Below are 11,444 nucleotides of genomic sequence, written 5' to 3'. Positions count from 1 at the left end.
CACCCCAGCTGGCTGCACTGCTCTGGCTGTGGTGAACTCTGGTGGCAGCAAGAAGGTGCAGGGCTCCATCAGAGTAGACCACAGGAAGTGAGTCTTTCTGCACCAAACACCTTCTTTGCCAAAAATCCAGGGTTTCAAAAAGTGCAGGGATAGCAGATGTCCATGCAGGAGTCTGGGGTGACCATTTCCTCTGATCTGGTTTAAAAAGAGAAAGGTGTCATCAAATGTGACCTCCTCACGAGCAAGCTCAACCAGATCCACCACCCAGGCAGGCTGGAGTTGTCAGGACATGAGAGATTAACTCCATTTCCGTTATAAACAGCTTTTAGATGTAATGAAATTCTTCATGCAAGACGTCTCCGGTCTGGTGAGACGCGGCGGAGCCCGAGGCAGAAGGGACCCAGCCTGATCCCTGCATGTCTGTGCTGGGGAACAACCTGAGAGCTCTGAGAAACCTCACCATGGGGACAGCCAGTGTCTGGTGGTGGTGGGGACATCCCAGCCCCGAGGTCCTCACAAAGCTTCAGCATTTGAAAAATGCTGCTTTTGACCTCCAAGAGGTTTTGCAGCTATTGAAAGACCACGGTCCCAATTCCAAAGTGCCTCCCTGGCCCTGACCACAGAGGTTCCTGTCCACATCCAACCATGCTGGGGTCTGCTGGCAGCTGGAAGCCTGGATAGTGGTGGGAAGGTGCAATTACCCCCAGGAGCAGCAGTGGCAAAGGTCACCTGCACTCAGGAGCTAATGCAGTTACTGGCAACATCCAGCCGGAGGAACAGAAACCAGGGGCTCGGAAACTCAAACCCAGCCACCGTGCCAGGCCTTTCTGCCAAGGATTAATTCACTCGGTCAGATTCCAAGAAGAACCCAGGCTAGTCCCTTTCCCCACTTATTTTTCCCAATGATCCTTCAGTATGAATAAAAAGAGGTATAAAAACAACGCTTTGCTTGAAATCTCCTTTTTTAGACCCAGATACTCCCTCTAAATTTGCCTCTTCTATCCTTGATCAGGCCCCAGAATGTCATTTTTTGGGGATTTCCCATTAATTCCAGGTGCTCTAGGGCTGGGCTTGTGGCTCAGTGGAGGTGTTTGGAGCTGGCAGGCAGCCAAGAGCCACTATTATATTTTCTGTTTTTTAACACTCCCACCACTATTTACAGTGTCCCCACAGCGGGACAGACGGCTGTTCACCTTGGGGACCTGCAAGGACACCTTCCGTGCCGGGAGGGAGGAGGACACAGCCTTCCCAAAGCCAGGGGCAGCCCTGGAGCTGGGATTGATGCCCTCACTGTCAGTTCATCGGGGGAACGAGTTTCATCCATCCTCAGCTGCATTCCCTGGATGCTTGTGGGAAGCCCTGGGCTCCCCATCCACGGATGTTGGGCTTGTTTGCACAAGGTGTGTGTTTTCTGGGGAAAAGCACATTTCCCCCCCCCCCCCCCCCCCCCCCCCCATTTTTCTCTCCCCTTGGAGGCTGAGGGAGCGGGGAATTTCACAAGGGCACTGAGCCACCACCAACCCAACCCCGCAAGCCCAGGCAGCCCAGGGATGTGAGGGATGGCTCCAGCCTGGCTGTGGTTGCAAATATTCTTGTCAGATCCTGCCAGAGCCCATCTCTCCGGTGGCCACGCTGCCCGGCTTGGCCGTGGGCTCACGCCAGGATCGATGAAAGCCCATGTTGTCCACTGCAGCAGCATCCAGATGCCTCATTCCACTGCACCGTCCATTCTGTACAACCCAAACCCTCTCACAGCATATTTGGGTGCCTGCTCAGTGAGGTGACACTGGGGAGCCCCCGTATGGAGTTCCATCATCTGGGTAATGCCTTCAGCACCTCCTTCCCTTCCACATCCAGCGAGACCCATCACAAGCCCCCAAAAAGAAAGCAGGGAATAATTCTGGAGGGCTCCCAGGCAAAGGAAGGGTCAAGCCCATCATCCAGGGAATCTCAGCATCCCAGTGCTGTTTATGCATCTGCCATTCCATACCCAGCCCGTGCCCCCGGGGTTCTTTGCCTTATTGCTCTTTAATTGCCCTGCTCAGGAAGCGCGGAGCTTTGACCGCCTGGTTAATGAGTACGGGAGACATCGACCCCTTCGGCTGCAGGGAGACCAGACCCCGACACCCAGGGCCAGGACAATCCAGCTGTTCCGTAGCGCGTGGGCATCCCACGCTGTAAATCCCACTTTTGGGGCCGTTGGAATTCCCCCGACACCCGCTTTCATACAGATGCTCGCCCATGATCCTAAGCCAGACGTTTGCCTGGAAGCCCCCCATGCTGGCCCAGCTGTTTCTCCCCCCTGCCTCGCCCCAGTCCAGCTGTGACCCCTCCCCAGCCCCCTCCGGGCCCTCCCGCAGGTGCCGGAGCCGGAGCGGGGCGGAGAGGGGCGGCCGTGGGGCGGAGCGGCGGCGGCAGCGGGGCGGCTCCGAGCGCTCCGTGCCGCGGGCTCCCGGCGCATCCCGCTGCCGGTAAGTGCCGCGAACGGTGGGAACGGGACCGACCGAACCGCGTCGGGATAGCACCCAGCTGGGGCACAGTGAACCGGGCAGGTTGGGACCATAAAGGGTCAGAGCCAAGCGGGCGGGATGGGATCTTGGTGAACTGGGCAGGAGAGGACGGGATGGGGCTGGAAAGGGCAGGATGGAACCCTAAGGGGTCAGAGTGAACCCGCTGCCTCCGGGGCATCCCGCTGTGGCAAGTGCCGCGTACCGGGAGTATGGGACAAGCCGAACCGGGAAAGGATGGAATTCAAGCGGGCGAAGCGGGCAGGATAGGGCTGGAAGGACGGGATGGGACTGGAGCGGACAGGATGGGACCCAACAGGGTTAGACCCAGCTGGGAAAAATAGGACTGGACCGGACCGGGTAGGAAAGGACCCCACAGGGTCAGATGCACCCAGGCAGGATGGGACCTCATGGGGTGAGAGTGAAGCCGCTCTTTCCTGGCACATCCCGCTGCCGGTAAGTGCCGCCAGCGGGGAGCGGGGGACGGGACAAGCCGAACCGGGAAAGGATGGAATCCGAGAGGGTCAGAGTGAGCCGGGAAGGGTAAGACCCGAGGGGGCAAGGCTGAACCCCTCAGGATGGGATCCCACGGGGTGAAACCAAACTGGGCAGGATGGGGGCAGACTGGGCAGGATTGGACCCAAACAGATAGAAACGAACTGGGCAGGATGAGGCGGGATAGAAGAGAATAGGGTCAAATCCAGAGAACAGCTGGGATTTGGGGCGATCCCAGAGCCACTCCGAATGGAAGCTGCCGGACTTTGCCCTTGGGGAAGTTTGGCAGCTCTTACTATGGAGCAGGGCTCAAAATCCCACCGTGATCCCCCTGGCAGGGCTGGTGCAGGGTGGATTCTCCCCTGTCCCTGTGCTCCCATGGTCTGGGGTGCCTGCATCCCTCAGGCATCCACAGGGATTAGCCCCGTGCCAGAGGTTGTATTGCACATAAATATGCTTCAATCTGCTCAAGGGACCTGGTTTTCCTTGGCACCTCTGCTGTGGGTGCCAGCAGCCTGGCCTCTACCTTTTATATATATTTATATATATTTCTGCATGTATACATCCAGAGGTATAAATATATTCCTATATATGAGCATGTCTGCATAGACATGTGTGCAAAGATGTATAAATATATTTCTGTATATATGGGTGGAGTAATGTATCAACATGAATGTGACTCCATGTGCTCAGGGACATAGATTTGTGTGTAGGGGTGTAGAAGTTTTTGTATATGTATGTGTGTGTGTGTGAGAGAGAGTGGAGAGAGATATATTTATTTATATTTTTATTTATTTATATATTTATATCTATGTCTATATCTGTATCATCTATATCTATGTCTATCTATATCTATATCTATATCAATATATATATCTATCTATATATATATTTATAAATATTTATAAATATGTAATGTGTGCATGTGGAGAGCCATAGGTATGGTTGGATGTAGTGAGATACATATGTAGAGAGATGTGCAGAGATGTATTTATGTATAGAGATATATGTTTATATTTATATTTGTATTTGTATTTATAGTTACATGCATAGAGGTATAGGCCAGCTGAGACTGGGAAAGCTCACTGCATCTTCCCTGTCCCCATCATTCCCTTTCCAGCAGGGAATTACAGCCCAGGTTGCCTAGAGCCTTCTTGAGGTGCTGATTTATGATGGGGCACCAAATTGTGGGAAGATGAATGTGCTCACCCAAGGACAGAGTGGCTCTGCCACCACCCTGTGCCCCATTCCCAACAATCCATGTTTAGTGCCCCAAAATTCCCAATGCTGTACCATTTTTCCATATTGTTATGCTCTGAGGCTTCACTAAATGGAGATTTCCCTGGCTCCCCACTAGGCAGATGGGCACCTGAGGATATTTTGGCACCAGCCAGGAGATGTTTGGGGAAAAGGATTTGGTGGCTTTGGCCAAGTGACATGCAGGATGGAGCATCCCCCTTTTCATGCTCTTTGAAATTTGCTGAGCTGGAGCTTTCACTTCCACCCAGCCCAGACTTCCAGCCCTGCCAGCCAGCCACAGAGACCAGGGTGGGAAAGATAAACCACAGAGGAAGATTTCTAAGGGGCACAGCCCTCCCCCACATCCTATTCCAGGGCAGCAACATCCAAAAGCTTTCCCCACTGTATCCAGCTTGCAGAATCCCCCTCCAAATCAATAGCAGGGTGTTAATTAGAGCTAATTCCGCTGGAGAAGGGCTTGGTTTGAAAGCCAAGAGGCTGGAGGGGGCACGTGCAGGGGGAAGCTCGCGGCTGCAGGTGATTATTTTTAATCTCTTCCCCATCTGGCCACAGAGCAGCCCCACTTCTCTTTCCTGATCCTTGTTCCTCCTCTGCAGGCACCTTAAACCTCTGGGATGAGGGTGACCCCATCCTGACCCCTCCCAACACCACAGGCACCCCCTTTATTTCCCCTAAAATTCTCATTTCCCAATGGATTTCAGCCAGTGGTAGCAGGGCACCAGCTCCTATGGATGTGGGAGGTGCCAACCCCATCGTCCCAAGAGCTGGCAGGGATTCCCATGATGGGATTTTAGGGTGAGAAAAGGGACCTTTGGGATAATCCATCCTGACAGACAATGAGGTGGGAACATGCCCAGGGCACAGAAACTGGTTGAGGCTGAGGGTCTCAGTGTGGTTTCATTAATTGGTTTCATTAATTGCTGGGCACTGGCAGAATGTGGCTGGGGGTTCTGGGCAGCTGCACGCCCTGGATACAGTTGGCATGGGGATTCTCCAGTGTCTGGCTTTTCCCTGGGACCAGGAGGGATTTTTCCTCCTCTCCTCCAGCTTTGCCATCCCCCCAAACCCTGCAGCAGGGGGGTTCAGTGCTGTTTCCCTCTTACAAAGAAGGTTTTTTTTCCTTATTTGCCATTTTTTGGGGGGATCCCTTCTATTTTTGGCTGCTACTCCTCTTTTTGAGTAACTGAAGACCTAGGTAGCCTTGGACATGGCCCTGCCAACACCCCCAAGGGGTGTTTTGGGGGGAAAATATGTTGAAAAGATGTAGGTCACACTGGTTCACTCAAACTCAGTACCTGTGCCTCAGTTTCCCTTGTTTTACTGCAGCACCTGCACAGCTGGAGCATCTTCTTCCTCTTGGTGCCACAGTGCCAGGGGACTTTCCTGTCCCCAGCATCTGCCCACACTTAGAAGGAGCCAAATATGAGGGAAATGAGGAAACAAAATAGAGGAAAGACTTAAAAGCAAGGAAAAGCAGCCAAAAAATGAGGGGAAAATTTTAAAAATTACAGAAGAAAACAAATAATCCATAATGACCCGAGCCAGCCACATTCTGGCACCCGCAGGCAGGAGCATCCCCTGCCCTGGTGGCATCTGTGCCATGCCACAGCCGTGCCGTGCCAGGCAGAGCCATTCCTGCCAGCTGGGTTTCTGTTCCCCGTTTCCCTGGGGTGAAAGAGGAAAGGGAAGTGTTGCTCAATGGGGTGAGCACAGCACCCACAGATGTGCCAAGGGCTGGCAGAGCAGTGGGTCCAGCACCCTGGGACACCCCAAGAGGTAAGAGGCACTCCCAGGACCCCTCTTCCCAGCCACCTTGTCCCCAGTGTCCTTGGTGGGGACTCTGAGGGGGATGGCAGAGCTTCCTGTGGGTGCTGCCCTGACCTTGGGTCCTGAGGGAGGTTTGGGGGACCCAGGGGAGCTTTGGGGGGAGCCAGGGGATAGGGATTAGCCCTGGAGCATTTATTGGCTTGGAGGTGGGAGAGGTGAGTGGTAGGACTGCCTGGAGCTGGGGTGACAGTGGAGTGACAGTGGGGTGGCAGTGGGATGCGGGGGGGCTCTGCAGGGTTTAGCGGGGCACTGGAGGCTGATGAGGGCTCAGTGAGGTGACAGAGGGACTCAAATGGGGTGTGAGGGGATGAATGGGGGTGCAGGGGGACTCAGCAGGGTACCGGTGGACAGGAGGTATGTGCAGCAGCCGGGGGACTGAGTCACAAACCTCAAAATTGTGTCCCCGACACCAACACCGTGACTGGGCTGTGCTCTGGGGACTGCTGGATCCCCAGACACCTGAAATGGGGGGGGGGGGGTACAAGCTGACAGGGTGACCCCTGGACTCGTTTGTCTCTCTCTCCCCGGTGTCCTGTGCCCCATGATCCTGGCTGGAGCCTGGAGCTTGGGCACCTCCTCCCTGCCTCAGTTTCCCCTTTCCTGTGGCCACCCCCTTCCAGGCAGGTTTGTGCCCAGGGCAGCAGGGGAAGGGGGCTGTGTCTCCGGCCAGGACTGCAGCCAGGGCAGGGCAGGGAGGAGGGGAGGGAGCAGAAGCGGCTCTCCGGGACCTGCTGCCCGCCGGGCGCGGGTGGCACCCACGGGCGGAGCGGCGACAGATGCTGCCCAGCGACACGGCTGGGGCAGGGGGCTCATGCGGCTGTGGCACCACATCTGCCACGCTGCTCTCAGCCCCTGAGGAAAGCAGATGTTCTCCTGCCCTGCTCAGAGAGGCCCGGAGGGCGCTGGGTGGGCTCTCCGAGCCCGCTAAGCTCTGGGGTCGTTGTCACCATGCTAATTACGGGTTGAAAGTGCTCCTTGCGGGTGGCATCTCCCGGGCTGAGCCCGGCTGGCTGCAGGGCTTTGGCACCCCCTGCAGAGGCGCAGGAAGCCGTGCCGGCGGCTACCCGAGCATCCTGCCGCAATTTCCTCTGCCGGAGGGGCTGACAGCGGCTCGGCCTTGTGCAAACCTTTCTGTGCGGATGAGTGTCATGGGAAGTGGAGCTGGGATGGTGGCAAGTGTGGCTACCATGCTGTCCTGTGCAGTCGTACTCACTCTGCCTAAATCCATGGCTGTGGCTTAGAATCATGGAATGACAGGAGGGTCTGGGATGGAAGTGACCTTAAAGATTCATTCCAGCCCCCTGCCATGGGCCGAGACACCTCACACTAGCCCACGGTGCTCCAAAACCTGTCCAGCCTGGCCTTGGACACTACCAGGGGTGCCACAGCTTCTCTGGGTCGTCCAGCTATCCCAGAGTAGAGGGGCTCCTTTGGGGCAGCTCTGTGGCCTCCTCTGGACTCTCTCCAGCAGCTCCACGTCCTTCTGCTGCTGGCCCCTGGGCCGGGGCAGCTCTGAGGTGGGGTCTCAGAATCCCCCTCCCCTGCTGCCCACACTGGGGGATCAGCCCAGGGCATGGGGGGTTGCACACGACTGCACATGGCTGGGTCATGTCCAGCTTCCCATCCACCAAATCATCCTCGGGCTGCTCTCCATCCCTTCACGGCCCAGCCTGTATGCATACTGGGGGTTGCCCCAACCTGCAGATCACCAGTCTGGGTCCATCCTGTGAGAGCGTATGTGACACCACACAGACAAGTCACCAGCTGTCCCCTCTGACATTCGCAGGTGCTGCGGAAGGGCCACACCAGCAGAGAGGACATTGACGGCTGGGAACACCACCATGGCCAACCTGACAGCCACGAGCACCGGGAGGAACTCGTGCACCTACCACGAGGAGTTCAAGCAGGTGCTGCTGCCTCTGGTGTACTCGGTGGTGTTCGTGGTGGGGCTGCCCCTCAACGCTGTGGTCATCGGGCAGATCTGGCTGGCACGGAAGGCGCTGAGCCGCACCACCATCTACATGCTCAACCTGGCCGTGGCTGACCTGCTCTACGTCTGCTCTCTGCCTCTCCTCATCTACAACTACACCCAGAAGGACTACTGGCCTTTTGGGGACTTCACCTGTAAATTCGTGCGCTTCCAGTTCTACACCAACCTGCACAGCAGCATCTTCTTCCTCACTTGCATCAGCGTCCAGCGCTACCTGGGCATCTGCCACCCCTTGGCCTCATGGCACAAGAAGAAGGGCAAGAAGCTGACATGGCTGGTGTGCGCGGCCGTGTGGTTCATCGTCATCGCCCAGTGCCTGCCCACCTTCGTCTTCGCCTCCACGGGCACGCAAAGGAACCGCACGGTCTGCTACGACCTGAGCACGCCCGACCGCTCCGCCGCCTACTTCCCGTACGGCATCACCCTCACCTTCACCGGCTTCCTGCTGCCCTTCGTGGCCATCCTGGCCTGCTACTGCAGCATGGCCCGCATCCTGTGCCAGAAGGACGAGCTGATCGGCCTGGCCGTGCACAAGAGGAAGGACAAAGCTGTGCGTATGGTCATCATCGTGGTCATCGTCTTCTCCATCAGCTTCTTCCCCTTCCACCTCACCAAGACCATCTACCTGATCGTCCGCTCCTCGCCCTCCCTGCCCTGCCCGGCCCTGGAGGCCTTCGCCATCGCCTACAAGTGCACGCGGCCCTTCGCCAGCATGAACAGCGTGCTTGACCCCATCCTCTTCTACTTCACGCAGCGCAAGTTCCGCGAGAGCACCCGCTACCTCCTCGACAAGATGAGCTCCAAGTGGCGGCACGACCACTGCGTCACCTACGGCTCCTAGGCGAGGACGAGGCCACCTCGGTGCCACCAAGGCACGGAGCAATTTCGGTCTAAGCTCCACGGAGCAGAGATGGCTTCACCGGGGACATGCTGGAGGAGAGGAGGATGGCATCCCCCAAGCTGTCAGCACCTTCAGCCCATCTCCAGCCTGGTGATGGATCTGTGGTGATCCACCTCTATCCAGTGGTGCAGTGTTAACCCCATCACAGATCCAGTGTTCTCTCCCTTGCTCACTTGGAGCAGCTCAGCACCTTGGTGGCCAAGCCACCAATGCAATAAAAATCCACTGGGACCGTGGAGAACAAGATGGAGCTCCATGGAGGACACATCCCTGGCTCAGGATGAGATGCTGGGGGATGATTTGTCCCCATACGCAATTAAAAATTCCCTGATGGGGACAGCATGAAGGCTGGGGAGGGTTTGGTTCAGCCCTGCCTCGGGGCCGTGTGTTCCTCCAGCTCAAGATCAGTGTCACAGGTGGTTTTAGTGAAACATCCTTTTTGGGACATCCCTATCCCCCAGTGCCCGGATTGAGGCCACACCAGCAAGAGACACAAGCTCACTGGTATTGCTGGTGCTGCAAAATGGTGGAGGAGCACCCCTAGACGGACTGGGAACAGGGAAAGGGGACATCAGGGCAACCAGAACACCCATGCTGGATTTTCCATTGAAGCCACGACCATGGGCTGGGTTAGGCAGCATTGTCACCTGCCTGGTGACCTTCACCTGAATCCAGCTCCCTGCTTAGCCCAGCACCCTAAATCTGGCCCATGCTGGTGTCAGTGGTGCCCTGCTGTCACCTCCTAACCAGGATCCACCGCAATCAGAGCCAGCACACATGGACACAACGCCCAGAGTTGGAAGATGCATTCCACAGAGAGCTACTCAGTGTCCTGGCCATGTCACCACACATCCCACAGCTGGCTTGGCCTCTCAACGGGGCTGGGGCTTGAGCTTTGCTCCCCCAGCCTCTGTTGGGATGCTGCTCCCTCACAGCAAGGAGGGATTTGAGAGGTGGATGCACCACTCATGGCTCTGCGAGTCTTCTCTACCATATAGGATGTATAGAATTAACTCCCTGCTCTCTCTCAGATGGGTGTATACACCCACTGTATGTACAGACATAGAATATATCCGAGCAGAGGGAGGTTTGTGGCCCAGCCCAGGCTCTGCAGTGCAGAAATTCTCTGCCTGAACACGGTATATGTATCTATACAGTGTATATATATAAATATATATGTGGATGACTGCATTTTTCGTGTCTGCTTATAATAATCTCACTTAAGTGGATTGAAGTAATTTGCTTCAAATCTCCAGGGTTGAGCACCCCTCCAGCTTGGCTGCCTGCAGCTGGCCAAGCGTGCAGCTCCATCCTGACTTGCTCCCTGCAGGTACACAGTGTCTCCTCAGGTACCTGGCCACCCAAGCATCCAGTGCTGGCAGTCCCAGTGTGTCTCCTTGCTGTCATGAGGATGAGAAGGGTGTCCAGAGTGGTCACAAGCTCTTGGATGATGCCCAGAGATCTCAGCATCACAGCTGGGCTGGGACAGAGAGGGATCCTGCAGCAGCATTATCTCAAACCACCTGGTTTTGCAGGAGCTGTGTCCCTGTCCGGACAGTGACAGTGACTCTGGGTTGGGGCACAGAATGTGATGGAGGAGGTAAAAAACAGCCCTGTGCTTTCCCTTGGCCTGAGCTCATCCACGCCAAAATCCTCTCTGATGCATCTTTGGGGTCCTGCAATGGAAGGGCAAAATGCTGGGGGCTGTGGGAGCGGTGGCTGGAGGGACAACCCCAGCCTGATGTCCTCATCTCTTCCCAGACAGAGGGAAGGTGACGGAGTGGGAGGGCCGGGCCACGCCATCCGGACCCAGGAGAGGGCGCAAAATATTTAGATTTGGAGAAATCCGGCTGATCTGTGGGTGTCCACCCGGCTCCAGGGAGGGAGGGAGGGAGGAGCCCTGCACCATCAGAGCACCCAGCGCCTGAACAGGACCCATGGAAGGAGGTGGCCGGGAAAATCGAACCACAATAAAGCTCTGAGGGCGAAAAAAAATTTAATGAGCTTCCAAAAAGCTGGTGGTGGCTGCAAGGGCTGAGCGGGCTCGGGTGGTCACATCCAACAGCCTCAGGATGATGTTCCTGATAGTGGAATCACTAATTTGGAATGTTTTTGAAGAGGAAGGGGCACACGGAGCTCTCTTTGGATCTCGCCCTGTCCTGCCCTGCCCTGTCGGCAGTTCCCTTGGCACCACCAGGCCTGGAAGTGATGGGAATAAAGGGATGCCTTAGAAATGGGGTGAATGCTTCTATAAATCTCCTTGGCTTGCAGATGCTCAAAGCCAGCAGCTGAGGAACAGCTCCCACAGAACCGAGCGCGGATGAAATACATAATTTCATCATTTTCATAAAATCTGCCCAAAATGCCACCTGGGATGGACATCGTGGGGACATCATCCTTGCAGCCAGGAGACACCCAGGCCTGGGGGAAGCAGGGAAGAGGGTGGGAAGGGAGAGCCAGGGAA

General features: G+C 56.1%; 1 protein-coding gene across 3 annotated transcripts; it reads left to right on the top strand.

The window, feature by feature from the left end:
* The first annotated feature begins 2,102 nt into the window (after positions 1-2,102).
* On the top strand, positions 2,103-10,171 carry P2RY6 (pyrimidinergic receptor P2Y6). Of its 3 annotated transcripts, none has more exons than XM_038155759.1 (2): positions 2,103-2,471; positions 7,876-10,171. In XM_038155759.1, the coding sequence occupies exons 1-2, from the start codon at positions 2,242-2,244 to the stop codon at positions 8,918-8,920; spliced, it is 1,275 nt and encodes a 424-aa protein (XP_038011687.1). In that variant the 5' UTR covers positions 2,103-2,241; the 3' UTR covers positions 8,921-10,171. The 3 variants fall into 3 exon arrangements, with proteins under 3 accessions (XP_038011687.1, XP_038011693.1, XP_038011680.1); XM_038155765.1 differs by having other exon boundaries at positions 2,460-2,552; XM_038155752.1 differs by lacking the exon at positions 2,103-2,471 and adding an exon at positions 5,558-6,038.
* The last annotated feature ends 1,273 nt before the right edge of the window (positions 10,172-11,444 follow it).

The sequence above is a fragment of the Motacilla alba genome, chromosome 1 (genome assembly GCF_015832195.1).
Source record: "Motacilla alba alba isolate MOTALB_02 chromosome 1, Motacilla_alba_V1.0_pri, whole genome shotgun sequence".
Taxonomy (NCBI): domain Eukaryota; kingdom Metazoa; phylum Chordata; class Aves; order Passeriformes; family Motacillidae; genus Motacilla; species Motacilla alba.
The sequence above is the reverse complement of the archived record's forward strand: the minus strand, read 5'-3'. Positions and strand labels throughout refer to the sequence as shown.